Raw genomic sequence first — 19,411 nt, 5'->3', positions numbered from 1 at the left:
CCTGCATTGGAGAAGGAAATGGCAACCCACTCCAGTGTTCTTGCCTGGAGAATCCCAGGGACGGGGGAGCCTGGTGGGCTGCCGTCTATGGGGTCGCACAGAGTCGGACACGACTGAAGCGACTTAGCAGCACCCTTATCCAGCCGGCCTCCCCTTGCATTAATCTTCTTTTACAATTAAAGTCTCTCATTTTTCCCGCTGAGACAAACCAAGCTGTAAACCTGAGACCCATCCAATGGGAAGGCGGCAATCCACGGCCACTTCCGGGTTATTTCCGGGGTCGAGGCTGCTCCACCGCCCAATCGAGAGTTAGGGGCGGGGCTGCGTCTGCGCGTCTCCAGAGCGCTGGAGGCCAGTTTTGCAAGCTTGTTCTCAAAACTTACTTGTTTCGCGTTGTGTGAGGGTTTCCTCCCTCTGGTCCGGAGTCAGAAGACATTTGGTATCACAGAAAAATTCTGGCTTCAGGCAGGTAAGTCCCGCGGTTGTCGTTACTGCCTGCGTTCACGTGAAAGAGGAAGGCCTACCCTAGGCTTCACCAGTGTTCTTATATTTTCTCTTTTACTCTGAAACGGGTTCCGCGGGCAAGGCTGAAGGCGTGGAGCTGCTTTGGTTACCGTGACAACTACACGACGCCTAAATGGCTTTAGAATTTGGGTTGGGAGAGCTTCTTCTGGAAGGACTCAACGTGTGAGTCGGGTTCAAAACTCATGTTACTTCAAACACGTGCTTTTAATCTGATTTTGAAAGGTTTGTTCGGTTGATGATGTGGAGAAGCCAAATTTGAGGCAAGATTACTAGTTGGAAAGCTCATGCAGTAATCTAGACACAGTTTGAAGGAGTCCCCAGCTGGGGGAGTGGTGTGGAGTTGCGGAGTTTGGCGAAGATGGGAGAAGTACTAGCAGGTAGTACCTGCAGGACCTAAATTGGGTATGTGGAAGGACGTAGAGGAGTCCTGAGCATCTTGAGGATTGAGTCTAAACTCAGCTTGGCACAAAGCTGTTTTTGTAGATTCTCTTCCCGCCATCTGCTTTCCGCCTCCCTCTTCCACGAACACCCCAAACTCTGTTCATGTCAGTTGTGTTTGGGAACACATTCTAGTTCCCAGAATATTGTCCTCACTTTTTTGTGACATTGGTCCAGGTTACAAAGTTTCACTGAGCCCTTCAGTTTTTTCAACTACTCACCTCCAGATTTCTGTAAGGATTAAATTAGATGCTTTGTAGGCTTGGTGTATCAGAGAAGACGATGGCACCCCACTCCAGTACTCTGGCCTGGAAAATCCCGTGGATGGAGGAGCCTGGTAGGCTGCAGTCCATGGGGTCGCTAAGAATCGGACACGACTGAGCGACTTCACGTTCACTTTTCACTTTCATGCACTGGAGAAGGAAATGGCAACCCACTCCAGTGTTCTTGCCTGGAGAATCCAAGGGACGGGGGGAGCCTAGTGGGCTGCTGTCTCTGGGGTCACACAGAGTCGGACACGACTGAAGTGACTTAGCAGCAGCAGCAGGCTTGGTATATAGAGAGGACTCAATGAGAATGATAATTACTACTGTTGTTATTGTATTTCTCATATTGTCTTATTATACATCATTTGTGCTTCCCCGGTGGCTCAGTGATAAAGACTTTGCCTTGCCATTGCAGGAGATGAAAGAGATGCAGGTTTGATCCCTGAGTCAAGAAGATGTCCTGGAGTAGGAAATGGCAACCCTCTCTAGTATTCTTGCCTGGAAAATCCCATGGACAGAGGAGCCTGGCAGGCTATACCCCTTGGGGTCCCAAAGAGTTGAACACGACTGAGCAATCACCTTTACCTCATACATCATTTATATGTTTCTTCCTCTATATTAGTTTTTCTTTTTTAAATTAAAGAGTTAGTATCTTATCTATCCTTGTCTCTTCTTGAAATATAGTAGTATTTGAAGTAGTCAATAGTTTTTAAATGGGTCATTCATTTTGGCTGCTGCTGACATAATTAAATTCATTTTTTTAAAGGAACTACCAGGTGCTGTTAATTTTGTTGATCATTGGTATTTATTAGATAAAAGTGGCTGTCTTTCTGTATAATTCAGAAACCTGTGGATTAAGATGTACAGAAAGTAACTGATATTTTCAGTCTGGAATAGATATGAGTGATTTCAGTGAAGAATTGATAAGACCCACGACAGAGGATGAACAGGGAGAACCGTGTGTGCGCTCTGGTTCAGGAATGTGTTTCCCTTGGCTCCAGAAGCATATAGAATCCATAGGTAAGTAAAATAACGTATAACCATTTCAGCTTTAATGAAGTAGATGATAAGATTCAATATGGATACAAAATCAGATAGCCAAGCTGGTTCAATTTTCAAGATAAGAATATATGAGGATTTTTTTTAAGGCAGTTAATAAAAAAGACACAGGAAAAAAATATTATTTTTTTCTCATAGAATTCTTTGAATTAATAACAGTCTGTATTGTGGTCGATACCCTTTTTTTTTTTCTTCCAGTAACTCTTCTGAGCATTTTACTATATCCCTGGCATTGGCTTAATACTGGGGACAGATTTGTTGAAGAAGATAAGATCTCTGCTATTGAGGAATACATACCAGAAATTTCTGTTGAATTGCATTGAAATAAGCCCTAATAGAATTATCTATAGTAGATTTTAGGAAAAGACTATTTTCTTCTTTGTTCCTCTAATGTAGAAAAAAACAAGTTGTTCTATGGGATAATTCCTTATTAGAATATATTTTTAAAAAATCAGTTATCTGTATGTTGTCATGAACTAGCACTTTTCTAATTATTCACAAATATATCTTTCTTAGCCTAGCTTTCTTTCCCCTTGATTGTGAGTCCCTGGCTGCTAGAATTTAGCTCTTATTTATTTTTTAACCTGAATATTATCTATTTAATTATCTCAGTAAATTAGTTCTCAGTAAATATATGTACCAGGCATTTTACAGATGAGGGAACTTAATTTCAAAGAAGTTAAAATTCTAAATGCTGGTATCAGGAGTCAAACCCAGGCCTATCTGATCTCAAAATCTGCTTTGAGATACATATGTTTAAAAAAAGGGAAAAGTGCCTAGCATAGAGCCTTGTGCGTAGTGAGTGTTGAAAATGTAATAATTTATTGCCTCTTTCCTCATTTTATTTTTACTGGATTAATATACATGGTTTGAGTCAGGTTTCAATGAATGGAACTTCAGAGAGGGTGTTTCCTTGCCCCTGTGGGGAACTATTAATAGTAATCTAGTTTCTGCTAGTTACTGCATACCTGGGCATGTGTCTGTCAACAGTGTTCTATGGAGAGCTTGAGTCAGTCCATAAACAAGTAGGTTTAAGACCAGAATTTACATACTTAAAAATGTTTCATCTTTTATGGATAGCCTGTTAAACCCCAAATATTAATACTTTCGTCTGCTATGAGAATATAGTTGCAGATAATATTGATGTTTTATTGGTAATTAACCACAATAGGAAAACCTAGTTGCCTAACAATTATTTACTTTTTATTCTTTTAAATTTCTTTGGGTGTTTTGAAGGGTGTGTCCCCCAGAATAAAAACTTTGAAGGTGGGCACCCTATGGTGAGTACCTAGACTAGTGCTTGACCATGGCAGTGCTCAAAAAATACTTGTTGACAGGCTGATGAGTTTCTAGGTTCTCTCAAAGGAATTAGAAATTAGGTTGCTGACACTAGTTCTTTACTGTATCTCATTCCATCAAATATATTTTCCTTGATAGTTATTCTTCAAGTTTATCAGCGACAAATAACATTATGTTTTGCTTACGAAAAATGCTATTCTTTGAGCTGTTCCTGAGATAATTAGGCTCAGATGTAAGATAGGAGGGGCATTGCCCAAGGATTTTTGTATCCTCGTCTAAAGTCAATTTCCAGTCTGAGCTGTGAAAACTAGAGGTATAACAGAAGGGAGTTTGGCCTGAGATCAGTTTTCCTTTAGATGAATAAATGAGGTTTTAGGGAAGAAGCATTTTGTCAGTTTCTTGGCCTAGCTGCCTGGTGTTGCTGCTGATATCCTAGGAACTTGGCTGTAGATCCTGTTAAATGCAGCTTCTAATTCAGAGAGGTAGGCAGGGCATAGTATTCCGGATTTCTAATAAGCTCTCTGGTGGTGTTAGGACTACATCTGGATCCCTGGGTGATTTGTATATACATTTAAAAAGTTGGAGAAGCACTAGTCAAAAGAAGTAGTCTACTTTTTTTTTCCCCTAAAAAATTAGGTACTATCTTGCACCATTTTAATGTGCCATCTAAAAATTGCATCATAAGTTTGGTAGTTCCAAAAGGCATAATTTTCAGCATATATTGGCACTTTCAAATGAAATTATTATATGACTTAAACACACATATTTGGTGAGACTTCCTGGGTGCAGTGGTTAAGACTCTATGCTTCTACTTCAGGGATGCAGGTTCAGTCCTTGGTGGAGAACTAGCATCCCACGTGCTGTGTAGAGCGGCCATAAATTAAAAAAATAATTGGTAGAGTCTAAATAGCTTAGGAATGTGATATCTTTTATCATCCGTTTTGTGTTTATGAAAAAGCTTTTAATAGATGGAAATTTTATATTGTTGCTTTATTCTTCCATAAAGTATGTATCCACATTTAATTTTTGCTAATATCCTGTAAAGTTTTTAACTATTAAAATTTCTTCTGGATTGAAACATTATTATAATTAATTTTTTACACAGCTGATTAAAATAATGTATTACTTTTTTGGTTAAATTTTAAGTGTTAAATGTAAATTTTTATTGCTTATTTATCTCAATAAAATGGATAAGGATATCACTTTTTTCCAATTCTTATATCTGTGGATGAATATTATATATTTCTAGAATGAGAAAAGATTTAGCTTTAATTCTATTGTATATTTTAAAATAATTTTATTTACTTAATTTATTTTTGGCAGGGCTGGGTTTTCATTGCTTCGTAGGCTTTTCTCTTATTGGGGTCAGCAGACTTCTCGTTGCAGGTGGCTTCTCTTGTGGCTCCTGGGCTCTAGACCACAGGGTCAAAAGTTGTGGTTCACAGGCTTAGTTGCTCCACAGACTGTGGGATCTTCCTGGACCAGGGATCAAACCCGTGTTTCCTGCATTGGCAGGCAGATTCTTTACCACTGAGCCACCAGGGAAGCCCCTGTATTTTGTTTTAATTGGTGGAAATTCTGAGAAACTTTACTCACTTTAGTAAGTAGCTGGCAATGGATGGCGTTTAATTTTAGCAATGTATCAGGTCTTTGACTCCTCCTCACTCACTTGTGAAAAAATTACATAGTGTTCTAAAAAATTATTAGATTCTTCTATACTTTTGATAATTAAAGAACTAGAAATCACCTGACTTGCAAATGGATGTTAGAGTCATTCATTTTCTCAACACTAAACACTTGTATTTTCACCTTAAGGTAATATTAGAGTTATTTTGATGAAGCCTTGTCTATATGCACGGCTTTCTAGAAGATCAATTTTAGGAAAGAGTATGTGAGAAAGTTGAAGATGTGCAGGTTGATTGCTATAAAGCTATTTTTGCATGATACTTATTAATCTCTGTGTATTCCCAGGGGTGGGGTCTTCCCTGGTGGCTCAGACAGTAAAGAATCCTCTGCAGTGTGGGAGACCTGGGTTCGATCCCTGGATTGGGAAGATCCCCTGGAGAAGGGCATGGCAACCTATTCCAGTATTCTTTCCTAGAGAATCCCCATGGACAGAGGAGCCTGACGGGCTACAGCCCATGGGGTCACAAAGAGTCAGACACATCTGAGTGACTAAGCATATTCCCAGGGGTGAGGGCTCCCCAACTGGAAGACTGCTGGCCCATAGGAGTCTTTAGTGGTGTGGGAAGGGAGGAAGAGGTGGCAATATGCAGCTTGTTGTCATAGATGAGGTTGTAACTAAGCACAAATCTTTTTTTTTTTTTTTTTTCATTTTTGAACAGTTTTTATGGCTGAGACACATATGGGATCTTAGTTGCCAGATCAGGGATTGAACCCATGCCCCCTGCATTGGAAGTGTGAGGTCTTAACCAGTGGACTGCCAGAAAAGTCCTAACCCTAATATTCTTAACATGAGGATTGTCAGTATTTTAGAGATACAAAATGAAAGTGGTCCATGAAAAATAAAAGTGCACCTCTTGGTGTTTTCAGAACATAGGTAGGAAAAAAGACAGTGCTTTCCTAGGATGACCCTGATGATTTTTACCCATTCTGAATACTTGGTATTTTGCACTGGGGGCCCTCTCTGAGAGATTCTTCCCAGACTGTTTAGTGCAAGGGTGAAAGGATAGTTGAATCAGATTTAAAGGAACTGGTGACCTTGGTAGCCCAAGAACATCAAATTAGACATCTCTTAAATAGAATTTTTTTTTTTCATTTGCCACAACTAGTTAAAATGATGTGGAAGAGTTGGTCTCAAGTGAAGCTAGCTTTGGTATTGGGGATGGGTTGGGTTAAGTAATACCTACTTGTTAAAATTGTGCTTATCAGAAGTAAGATTCTTGAATTGTTGATTTGAGGTCACTGGCTCAAGACTTTCCTCTTTAACCTTTATAGCCTCTGGAGGAAAACAGGAGAAAGATTTTGCTCAGACAACAAGCGCTTGTTTAAATTTTATCCAAGAAGCTCTGCTGAAGCACCAGTGGCAGCGAGCTGCAGAATACATGCACAGTTACCTTCAGGTTTTGGAAGATACGGATAGCAACAAAAGGCAGGGTGCACCCGAGGTAAGTGAAGTGTGAGTCCCCTGGAAGATAGCACAGAATCCTGGGAGTTTCTGCCTCTTGAACTCCACCCAGAACAGCTTTTGCAAGATCTCAAATTGAGTTTGTATCAAGACATTTTTTTTCATACTTCATTTTTCTATTATCATTTTAAGGAGACAAAAAATACTTTAACTCTGAATTCTCAGATTCCCAAATACTTATTCATTCATTTAAGTAATTCTTCCATCTTTCCCCATGTCCTTATGGTCCCCTTTCTATAGGATGGTTCCCATTTTCATGCAAACATGTCATTCTCTCTCCCACTTAATATCATCTCTTGACTTCTACTTCTTCCACAAGCTGTGCTCATTTCTCCCTTCTGCCTTTCAGCAGAACTCCTGGGAAGAGTTTATATATCTATTCGTTCCAAGCCCTCTTCAGTTAGACTCCCCCACAAATCATCATTTCTACCAAATTGCCTTGTCAGGGTCAACAGTGATATCCACTTTGCTGAATCCAGTGGCTGATTTTCAGTACTCGTTTAACTTGATCATTACCAATATTAAGCATACCGGGTCATTCCCTTCTGTGTGATGAAGAAACAAACAGAATTCTTCGTCTGGCTTCCAGGACTCTGCACTCTCAGGTTTTTCTCCTACTGCACTGGCCATTCCTCGGTTTCCTTTTCTGATTGCTCTTTTTCTCCTTGGCCTTCTGACGTGGGAGTCCTTGAGAACTCCAATCTTTAGGTGTTATTGTTATCTGAACTCTCTTGATCTCATTCAGTTTCATAGCCTTTCATTCAGTCTGTATACTGGTGATCCCCCATTGTGTATCTGGGGCTCTGACGTCTGTCAAGTCCAGATTGCTGTACCCAACATTCTGTTCAACCTCACCTCTTAGTATCTAATACCAGCTAGTACAATATGTCGTATCCTACTAGCAAATATAAACTGGTTCTTCTGATATTCCTTGTCCAGCCTAATTTTCCTTATCTCAGATCAGGGTTCCCTTATCTAATTTTGAGACCCAATCTGGAGTTTTTTTTTTTTTTTTCTCTTTTGCACCTCATATCCAAACCATCAGAAAATTCTGTCAGCTCTCCTTTGAAAACCTGCCCCCTGCAGTCTTGAGTACTTCTTACCACATCCTTTTTGCTGCTTCCTTGACTCAAACCCCCATCACCTCACTTAGATGACTGCTTACCCTCCTCTGCCTCCCAGTGTATTTTTAGCATAATAACCAGACTGAGCCTTAACAAAACAAAAAAAAAATAGCCTTATTTAGAGACATTAAACACCATACAGTTCGCCCATTTAAATTGAACAATTCAGTGTGTTTTCATATATTCACAAGAGATGTGCAACTGTCACCACAATCTAAATTTAGAACATTTTTTGTCGCCCCCCCCCAGAGAAACACTGTACCCACTTGTAGTCCCTCTTCTCCAGACCCTGCCCTTGGCAACCATTAATCTACTTTTTATTTTGGACATTTCAAATAAGTAGAATCATGTAATATATGGCTTTTTATGAATGAATTCTTTTACTGAACATAATGTGTTCAAGGCTTATTATACCATATTGTGGCATATTAGTTCTTCACTGATTTTTATTGCAAAATAATATTCCAGTGTAAGGCTTTATCTCATTTGATGAGATAAAACTGATACATCAGTTTTTAGACATTTGAGTAGTTTTTCTTTCTGTTACTATGAATAATGCTACTATGAACATTCATGTACAAGTTGTTTCCTCCCCCACCATGTACAAGTTTTTATATGGGTGTTTGTTGTAATTTCTCTTGAGTAAATATATCGACGAGGAGGAGTATGCTGGGGCATATGATAAATATATGTAACCTCTTAAGGAACTGGTAGACTGTTTTCCACATTGACTGCACTGTTTTACATTCCCACCAGCAACATACAAGGTTTCTAACATTTGTACATCCTCGCCGACAGTATTATTGTCTGTCTTCTTGATTACAGCCACCCTAGTGATTGTGACATGGTGTCTCGTTGTAGCTTTGATGGGCATTTTTCAAATGATTAATGATACAGCATAGTCCTTTTAAACCATGAGTCAAATCATGTCACTGCTCAGCTGAAAACCCTGCAGTGGCTTTCCTGTTTCACTCAGTAAGAGCCAGCATCCTTTTGATCACCTGCAAGTTCTCCGTGCTTTGGTCATTCCCTTTCCCCTTTGGCCTCATCTCCTGTTACCATCTAACTTACTTTTCTTCCCCAGCCTCACTGGCCTCCTTGCTCATCCCTTGAACAACCATACTTCTTCCTGATTGTCTTTGCTGTTTCTTTGGCTATCACTGTGGTCACCCTCCTTCACGTCATACTTGCAGTGGGGCCTCCCTTCACTATTTAAAGTTGCAACTGCATACCAACCCCCTTCACTTTCCAGCTGGCACCCCTGGTCTTCTGACTCTGCTTCATTGTTTTCCCCATAACACTTGCCAGTTTAATTATTGTATTTCTTTGTTATTGTCAGTCTCTCTACAACAGAATGTAAATTCCACCAGGGCAGGGATCCAGAACAGTGCTTGGCATGTATTGTTAAATTTGTTTTGTAAAAGACAGTATATCCACAGATAACTTCACATGGATATCTCAAGTAGCTTTTACTATTAGAGTAACCATTGCATCAGTTAGATGTCTAATAGAACCAAAAAATATGAAAAAAAAATTTAACCATTGATTGAAAGTTTAGTTTATGGACTACAGTTAATCTAGATCTTTAAACACTGGACAAATTACAGCCCTTTTTTGTCCAGAGTTTGTTTTATAAATTAAATCAGTGGTTATCAGATGCTTGTTTGGGCTCTGTTTGAGTCACATAGAGCCTTTGTTGAAAGTACAGATTCCTGCCCTCCACCAGAGTTTTACTGAGTTCAAGTCTGAATCCCTGGAATATTTGTTTTTAACTGGTGTCCCAGGTAATTCTTACATACATGTGGACTTAAGAACAACTGTGGTAGGATAATCTCCACATTTTATTTAAGCTTCAAAATACTGCAATTTGTTTATCTATAAAAGAACTCTGTCTCTTTCTGAGTATTATGATTATACTAAACCAATATTATACCAAACAACCAGTTTACTTTGAAGATCAGTATCATTGAAGTACTTTAAATGGAGTAAGAGAAGTAGAGATTTGCCCTCATGCAAAAGAAGAGCTGCAAGTACTGTCATCAAAGTTTTGGTGCTCTGGGGAGAAAATATTTTATTAAAATTTATAATAAATAAAGTTGATGCAGATTCTTAAGTTGAAGCTCTAAAGATAGACCAACTATAGTCAATAGTTGTAGAACTTGATGAAATGCGAGGAAACATTGAGTCCATAGCTCTCGCTTGATACATAATGAGAGCAGTGAAGAAGCCAATATTAATGGAACCCGAGTTCTCTAACTTTAATGTTTTTCTCCTATACTAATTAAAAATGTTATCTTCAATATGTATCTTAACTGCTCACCTTCTTTAGATTTCTGGCTCAAAATGACACTGTTAATGACACCTGGTATTTTAATCAACAGGAAAAGCTTTTAATCACATAAAATGTAATAGTACTTCCATTGGGTGAAGTACAGTAAAATGTTGACAGTAGTGGTATCTATAAAAAGGAATTATAGGTTGTTTTTTAATGTTGTAATCAGAAGAAAATAGCTTCCTGAGACATTGGTTAAGGCAGGGGTTTTACAGTTTTGTTAGTAACTTCTGTTTTGACAGATTGTTTGGAGGCTTGGAAGTGAAATTCTTTATTATCATCCCAAAAGCAGCGTGGAGACTTTCAATACCTTTGCTGACCGGATGAAAAATATCGGCATCACGAATTACTTGAAGGTGAGAATGTAGGCTTTGTGAATTTACATCTGCAGCATTCTTTTTTTAAAATTGCTTGTCTCAGTGATAAGGTAGGTAAGAATGTAAAAAAGATGGGAAAGGGAGTAACACACCTGGGTCAGTAAGAGAAGCTGAAAGAAAAATTGCATTATGAGAGCCATTTACTTCTCCATTTCCTGTCGCCTACCACGTTGTGTGAGTGAAAATGTCTTCTCCTTGTGTATCTCTGGCTGCCACAACCGGTCCTTCAGAAATGGCATGTGTGCTTCACTATGATAATGGACCAAATTCTAATATGTTTGCTTAAGTCAGTTGAGCTCTCTAAGAATTGGTGCTTTTGGAAAAAAGGGAAAGAGCTAAACAAATTGGGAATTTGAATACTTGAGAAAAGTTTTTCAGCCTTGTTGAGATATAATCGATGTATGATTTAACTTTGTTTAGGCTATACAATGTGATAATTTGATAGCATGTATATATTGCCAAATGTTTACCACAAGGAGGTTAGTTAACATGGCCATCCCCTCACATAGTATCATTTTGTTGTTGCTATGTTGAGAATGTTGAAGTTCTACCCTTGTGGCAGCTTTCAAGTTAACAGTGCTATAGTCACCATACTATACATTAGACCCTCAAACTTACTCATCGTATAATTGAAAGTTTGTGTCCCTTGACTACTCCAGCCTTCAGCCTGCTCTGTTTTTATGGGTTGGATGTTTTTAGATTCCACCTGAAAGTGAGATGAGAGAATATTACTTTTTTTGTATGACTTATTTCCCTAAGCATAATGCCCTCAAAGCTCATCCATGTTGCCACACATGCAAGGTTTCATTCTTTTGCATGAGTGAATAATACGCCATTGTATATGTGTGTGTATACAATATTTTCCTTATCCATCCATCCATCATTGCTCACTTAGATTGCTTCCATGTCTTGGCTCTTGTGAATAGTGTTTCAGTGAACATGGAAGTGCGGATATCTCGTCCAGATAGAGATTTCAACTTTGGATATATATGCCAATGTGGATTGCTGGATCGTATATTAGATCTGTTTTTAATTTATTAGAGGAACCACCATACCACCATTCTCCATAGGGGCTAGACCACTTTACATTCCAAAGGGAATGTATACCAGCAGTGTACAACAGTTCCCTTTTCTGCACATGCTTAGCAACACTTGTTATTCCTCGTCTTTTGTTCTGTTTTCCTTTTGGTCGTGCTGGGTCTTTGTTGCTGTGTGGGCCCTCTCTCTTTGCGTGAATGGCAGCTGCTCCTCCTTGCCATGTGCGGGCTTCTCCTTGCGGGGCACAGGCTCTAGGTGCCTGGGCTTCAGTAGTTGCAGCACACAGTCTTTAGTTGCTCCGTGACAGGTGGAATCTTTCCAGGATTCCACATGTGAATCATGGGATTCCACACAGGAATCAAACCTGTGTGCCCTGCATTGGTAGGCGGATTCCCATCCACTGTACCACCAGGGAAGTCCTCTCTTGTCTTTTTGATGCTAGCCATTCTAGCTCGTGTGAAGTGGGAGAATTCCTTGGCTATCCAGTGGTTAGGATGCAAAACTTTCACTATTGTGACTCAGATTTAAATTATTTATTTATTTTCAATTGGAGGATAATTGCTTTGCAATATCGTGTTGGTTTCTGCCATACATCAACATGAATCAGCCCTAGGTATACATATGTCCCCTCTTTCTTGAACCTCCTCCTCCCACCTTTTTCTTTTTTCTTTTTTTTTTAAATATTTATTTATTTGGCTGCACCAGGTCTTAGTTGCAACATACGAGATCTAGTTCCCTGACCAGGGATCAAACCCCGGCCCTCTGCGTTGGGAGCACGGAGTCTTAGCTCCTGGACCACCAGAGAAGTCCCTCTTCTGCCCGTTTTTAATTGTAATATGTTTTTTGTTGTTCTTGCTATTGAGCTGTATGAGTTCTTTATAGATTTTAGGTATCTCTTATCAGATACATGATTTGAAAATGTTTTCTCCCGTTCAGTAGACTGCCTTTTCATTTTGTTGATGGTTTCCTGTGTTGTGCGGGAGCTTTTTGGTTTGTGCAGTCCCACTTGCTTATTTCACTTGTATTGCTTGTGCTTTTGGTGTCGTACCCCAGGAATTCACTGCCAAGACCAATATCAAGGACTTTTTTTCCCTCTGTTTTCTTCTGAGAGCTTTAGTTTCAGATCTTACCTTTAAGTCCTTAATCCATTTTGAGTTAATTTTTGTGAGTGGTATAAATTAAGGGTCCAGTTTCATTCTTCTGCATATAAACGTCTATAGTTTCCCCAGCATCATTCATTGAAGAGACTAACCTTTGCCCTTTGAGTATTCTTGGCTCCTTTGTCAAATATTAGTTGACAACGTATGGATGGGCTTATTTCTGGACTCCCAATTCTGTTCCACTTGTCTGGTGTGTCTGTTTTGAATGCTATAGTTTGGTAATATAGATTGAAATAAGAAAGTGTGATACCTGCAGTATTGTTCCTTCTCAAGATTGTTTTGGCTATTCACGGTTTTTTTGTGAATAATACAATTTTTGCATCCAAATTTGAAGATTGTGTTTTCTATTTATGTGAAAAACAGCACTGGTATTTTGATAGGTATTGCATTGAATCTATAGATGGCTTTGGGTAGTACGGGTAGTGTGGACATTTTCACAGTAGTACAGACGTTTTCACAGTATTAACTCTTCTGATCCATGTGTGAAAATGTTTCATTGTTTCTCATGTTTAGGCGGAGTTTTATCCAAATTAAAGTGTCCTTTAATAAAAGTTTTATCCAAAAGAATTGACATCCTCCAAAATGTTATGATAATCTCCCTCTCTGTGTTATGTATTTGACTAAAAGCACTTTCTCAATCAAGTTTTTACATGCTTTTTAATTTTTTCCAGTACCTCTAAATAAAGTTTTGTTGGAACATTACCACACCCATTCATTTCCATATTGCCAGTAGCTACTTTTAGCCAGACAATGGCAGAGTCGAGCAGTTGTGACTGAGACCAATAGGCCTGTGAAGCATAAATATTTACCCTCCTATTCTTGTTTTGTTTTTACTTGCCCTAGTTTTCAGATATTTTTAAATTGTTGCAAAATGTACATGATGTAAAGTGAGATATTCTAACCATCTTTAAGTGTATAAACCAGTGGCATTAATTATGTTTCCATTGTTGTGCAGCCATCACCAGTATTGCCAAAATTTCTATCACCCCAAACAGAAACTCTGTATCCATTAAGCAGTAACGCCTGGTTCCCCCCTCTTCCCATCCCCTCATAACCTCTAATCTACTTTTTGTCTCTATAAATTTGGCTTTTCTAGGTATTTCGTATAAGTGGAAGCATATAATATTTGTCCTTTCATGTTTTGGTTATTTCACCTAGCATCATGTTTTCAAGATTTATCTGTGGCATGTATCAGACCTCATCCCTTGTTACGGCTCAGTATAACTACAATATTCTGTTGTATGTATCTGTCACATTTTCTTATCTTTTCATCTCTTGTTCGGTTGTTTCCATCTTTTGGCTATTGTGAATAACACTTCAGTGAGTGCTGTCATACAGATACCTGTCTGAGTCTCTGCTTTCAGTTTCTTTGGATGTATACCTTTGAGTAGAATCGCTAGGTCATGTTTTATGGCATGTACACACATCACATATACACATATTTGTTGTTGTTCAGGCACTAAGTTCTGTCCAACTCTTTGTGACCCCATAGAGTGTAGCATGCCAGACTCCTCTGTCCTGCAGTATCTCCCGGAGTTTGCTCAAACTCACGTCCATTATTGAATCAGTGATGCAATCTAACCATCTCATCCTCTGTTGTCCCCTTCTCCTTTTGCCTTCCATCATTCCCAGCATCAGGGTCTTTTCCAATGAGTTGGTGGTTATATATGTGTATTATAAAAACTTGTATGTATAAACATATAATTCTATGTTTAACCCGTTTAGGAATCACTAAACTGTGATTCCTACTGCTTTCTAATTTTGAAAAAAGATTTCCCCTAGTTTAGGGTTCTTTACAGGTTTTATTAATTTAGGAAAAAATTTTGTTTCTCTTATGTGCCAGGTTCTCCCTTAGGATCTTATTTTCTGGTAGACCATGTACATTATAAGTAGAAACTAAACAGAGGCAGCATATGGTTCCACTTAAGAACTTTCTCAGTGAACAGTCGGAGTAAGGGGATAGCCTGCCCTGGTGTTGTGTGCTTCTCTTCTTTCAGGGAGAAACTAGATAGCCGTTTAGGGAGGGAAGGTAGAGTTTTAACTAAATTATTGGTTAGCTCCTTCTAAGCTCATAGAATCTACTCAAGTGAAGTAAAGAAATCTGGGAGGAACTTTATTTCATACTCCAGAGTCTGAGGGTGGTAATTAGGATAGACAAAAGACATTTTTTAGTAACACTTTTAAAAACACCTGCTGCTGTTTCCCAGACAATCTGCTGGACATGGTTCTTGCAGTAAAGGGAGACAGGTATGTAAATGAAATAAATGGTTATGGTTGCCATGGTAGAAATGCAATTACAGTGAGAAGACAAAGTCGAAAATGGTTGGCTCTCTGGAATTGGAAAGAGCTAGGACTGAATGAGTTAGTGGAGTCAGGCAAAGAAGGGATGTGATGCTGGAGATGAGTCTGAAGAAGCTAGTGGGTATTCACTGTGCATACTGGAGGAAATTGTAGTCTAGCATGGAGGGGATAGTAAAGAGTCTGATACCTCTGTGTCTAATGTGTCTTTAAGTTAAGTTGCTCAGTCATGTCTGACTCTTTGCGACCCCGTGGACTGTAGCCTACCAGGCTCCTCCATCCATGGGATTCTCCAGGCAAGAATACTGGAGTGGGTTGCCATTTCCTTCTCCAGAGGATCTTCCCAACCCAGGGATCGAACCCAAGTCTCCCGCATTGCAGGCAGACGCTTTAACCTCTGAGCTACCAGGTTATTCTAAAAATCACATAGGTAGAAAGCAGGGGAAGTAAGCTGAGCTCTGTATGCCATCTCTATAGAGCTGAGATTTTTATTCTGTAGGCAGTGGGAACTGTTGAAGAATTTTACACAAATGACCAATGTGATTTCTTTGGTGGTCACATGGAAGATGGATTGTAGGGGGACAGACAGGAGACACGAGTTGAGAAATTATTACAATAGTTGAAGAGGACGGTTTGAACTCTGACACTGTTCATATAATTAACTGTATTTCCCATTATTCTTCTCCTTAATGCTCTCCCTATTTGTATTGCTCTTTCTTTATGTAATTATTCTTTTTTTAATTTTTAGTTGAAAAGTTGACATATAGTTGATGTATGGACTTCTCTGGTGGCTCAGTAGTAAAGAATCCTGCCAAGCAGGAGATGCAGGTTTGATCCCTGGGTTGGGAAGATCCCCTGGAGAAGGAAATGGCAACGCACTCCAGTATTCTTGCCTAGAGAATCCCATGGGCAGAGGAGACTGGTAGGCCCACAGTCCATTGGGTTGCAAAGAGTTGGACACGACTTAGTGACTAAACAACAACAATTTTTTTCATGCATCTTCTGCTAGATTGGAATTTTTGATCATGGGGACAATGTTCCATTGTTTGTGTTCTCCCAAGGTCTTAGCCCAGCATGTATCATATATTTACTGAGTTTTTAAACTAATGGTTATCTAATGACCTGCATGACAGTGGGCTTTTCTTAATGTTGCAGATTTCCTTACAACATGCATTATACCTTCTGCATCATGGATTGCTTGAAGATGCGAACAGAATTCTCACCCAGGCAGAGACATGGCGATATGGTGAAAAGTCTTCTTCCCAGGAAGTGTTAGTCAACCTTATTCAGGCCTATAAAGGTCTTTTGCAGTATTATTCTTGGTATAAAAAGAAGATGGAATTGTCTAAACTCGGTGAGTAACTATGAGTGATGAGTGGTAAGACTGTCAGAGGGACAGAAGGAATCTTGAGGAGTAATCTAATTCCCCTTCTTCCAAGCCTGGCTTTATATAGATAGTACAGAGAACAGAGATTGCTATGCTTGTAAAATTCTGCTTCATCCTTTATAAAATCTCTGATATTTAAACAAAAGACTTTTCAGACATAAATTAGGTAATTCATAGGTTAAGTTCATGACCATTTTAGATTCGTTGCTTTTTTAAAATTTGTTTTTAGTTTTGGTTGCACTGGTCTTCATTGCTGTGAGCAGGCTTTCTCTAGTTGCAGCAAGCAGGGGCTACTCTTCACTGTGGTGCATGGGCCTCTCATTGCAGTGGCTTCTCATTGTGGAGCCCGGAATCTAGGGTGCTGGGCTTCAGTACTTGTGGTGCTGTGGTTGGTAGCTGTGGCTCATGGACTCTAGAGCACAGGCTCAGTAGTTGTGGCACTTGGGCTAAGCGCTACAGCATGTGGAATCTTCTTGGACCAGGGTCCAAGGGGACTAAGAACCCGTGTCCCCTTCATTGGAAGGTGAATTCTTATCCACTGTGCCACCAGCAATAGTCCTAGATTCATTCATTTCTTAGAAACGTGATTTCCAGGAAAGGTTACACATTTTCATCCATGGGCATTATCCCATAGAAGAAGCATTTCTTCCTGTGTGTTTACAGTGGAATTTAGTTTGTTTTGTAATGTTGTTTCTTAGGAAAACATGTTCAAAGACTAGGGCAAGATAAAGTTTTTCATTTCTGTACAAAGGTCATCACAGACAATTTTCTTGACTCACTGATCACCTCCAAAACTGACTATGTGTTCTCCTCAACTGCCTTCTCTTCCTCTTACTTGCAGTGGTGGTGATGTCCTCTCCTGTCTCTAAATTTGTGTTCTTTGAAGCTGTATGATTCTCTGCACCTTTTTACCCTCATATAGTTTTTCTCCATAACTTTTCTAGGATTAACCTTTTTCTGTTTTCACCTCCTTCATCCAAATCCCAGTTCTGACATTTATCACTTCATTTATGTTAAGCTATGTTTCCTCAATATCCTTAATTGATAGTAGTATTTCCTTGGTCTCTGGGCAGGTGGGTTCACCAATCGCAAATTCCCTTCCTGTTTCCTGTCTCTAACCACCCCCAAGACACTTCTGAAATGCTGTCTTCATCATGATAACCTTGCGAGGCCTCTTGTGCATCCTCCTGCTCCAGTATGCCATCTGTCTTCAGGACTCGTTAGACCTCTCCTCCTTTTACTTTAAACCCAACATACCAGCTGCATGTTCAGCCTGTATCAATTGACTCTTCACCTTTTGCCTTTTTAATCATTCTAAGTTTTTTTCATGTGTGTTTTGTGTTATGTCTCCTTGTCTAGACTCATCAATCTTTTGAGGTCACATATCTGTATTTCTTTCGTTAACCTTGCTGAAGGACTTCCCTAGTGGCTCAGACAGTGAAGAATCTGCCTGCAGTGCGAGAGACCCGGATTCAGTCCCTGGGTTGGTAAGATCCCTGGAGAAGGAAATGGCAACCCTCTCCAGTGTTCTTGCCTGAAGACTTCCATGGACAGAGAAGCCTGGCGGGCTACAGTCCATTGGGTCATAAAGATTTGGGCAGTACTGAGCAAGTAACACAACACAACAACACACCTTGCTGAAATGCCCACTGTAATGTTCTTTTTAAGATGGCTTGCTGATACTGATTTAGGTGAGTTTTAAAATCATTATTTCCTTTTCTTCTCACACACTTAGGTAGAACTCAAGCAAATACATGATGATTAAAGCAGTTGGAACATGAATTTATACCGTCACTTTCATGGTTAGATAATTCAGTACCTTCTGCAGCTGACACTCTTCTGGAGCAACAAGAGATAAAGATGGGATGAAATGTGGAGATCTTTAGATTGTCTTTAACCTCACATAGCTATTTAATGGGGAAAAAAAACTAGGACTAGTTTTATATAACCAGACTTATGGAATGTAACATAGGAACGTGTGCTCAGAGTTGCCTTGAGCTTTTCCTTTCTGCTGTGGCCTGTGCTGGTTGGCTTTGATGCACTTGGTAGCTGGGAACCCCCTTTCATGGTAAATTCACACCCAATTTATATTTACTCAGGGATCTGCCTTTCTTTCTTACATTTTTTTTTTTCTGATATCCATTTACACCTGCTTTCCAGTTACCATTTCATTTCCAAGTTCATATTGATATTTATGCAATAGATCCACTGGGAAGAGGATTCTAATCTATATATATCAGGTGAAAGGAGGCTACTATTTTGGCCAAAAAGAAGTATTGGAACCCAAAAGTGTTTTGTGCTCCTGTTTGTTTCAAAGGACAGATTTTCTTTTTAAACCTTTAAGATTGTGAAATATATCCTGAAGAAGTGTGTCAAACAAATGTATGATAGAATGAATATTATAAAACAAACGTCCATGTAACTACACCCAGAGTAAGGAGCGCAGCATTACTGTCCCCCTGAAAGTTCTCCATATGTTCTTTCATGATCACATCTCCCATTCTGTCTCAAGGAAACCGCTGTCCTGACTTCAATGATAATTACGTTCAGAGCTCAGTCATGTCCAACTCTTTGTGACCCCATGGACTGCAGCCCACCAGGCTCCTCTGTCCATGGAATTCTCCAGGCAAGAATACTGGAGTGGGTTGCCATTTCCTTCTTCCTGACCCAGGGATCAAACCCACATCTCTTGCGTCTCCTGCATTGCAGGTGGATTCTTTACCTCTGTGCTACCTAGGAAGCCCCTTAATGATAATAGCTCCTTTTTTTTTAAAGATACCTTTACCACTCAAGTATGCATTTATAGGGGCTTCCCAGGTGGCTGCAGTCCACAGGGTCACAAAGAGTCAGACAGGACTGAAGCGGCTGAGCACAGCACAGCGCATGCGTCTGTAAATGTAGTTTAGTTTTGCCTATATTTTAGTGTCATATTTGGATCCACACTGTACATATTTTGGGGG

At 39.5% G+C, this 19,411-nt stretch overlaps 1 protein-coding gene across 11 annotated transcripts in view; it reads left to right on the top strand.

Annotated features, from left to right (window-relative positions):
* Positions 1-312: 312 nt before the first annotated feature.
* Positions 313-19,411, top strand: part of TAF1A (TATA-box binding protein associated factor, RNA polymerase I subunit A) — a 32,139-nt gene continuing 13,040 nt past the window's right edge. For 3 of the 11 annotated variants that reach the window (XM_070767990.1, XM_070767989.1, XM_070767991.1), the window contains exons 1-4: positions 313-2,249; positions 6,546-6,715; positions 10,434-10,547; positions 16,220-16,418. In XM_070767990.1, the coding sequence (XP_070624091.1) occupies positions 2,129-2,249; positions 6,546-6,715; positions 10,434-10,547; positions 16,220-16,418 (604 nt within the window). In that variant the 5' untranslated portion in view covers positions 313-2,128. Of the gene's footprint in view, positions 2,250-6,545; positions 6,716-10,433; positions 10,548-16,219; positions 16,419-19,411 lie in introns of those variants that run through there. The other 8 variants (XM_019976816.2, XM_019976812.2, XM_070767986.1 and 5 more) reach the window with 8 other exon arrangements.

This window comes from Bos indicus, chromosome 16 (genome assembly GCF_029378745.1).
Source record: "Bos indicus isolate NIAB-ARS_2022 breed Sahiwal x Tharparkar chromosome 16, NIAB-ARS_B.indTharparkar_mat_pri_1.0, whole genome shotgun sequence".
Classification (NCBI taxonomy): Eukaryota; Metazoa; Chordata; class Mammalia; order Artiodactyla; family Bovidae; genus Bos; species Bos indicus.
The sequence above is the reverse complement of the archived record's forward strand: the minus strand, read 5'-3'. Positions and strand labels throughout refer to the sequence as shown.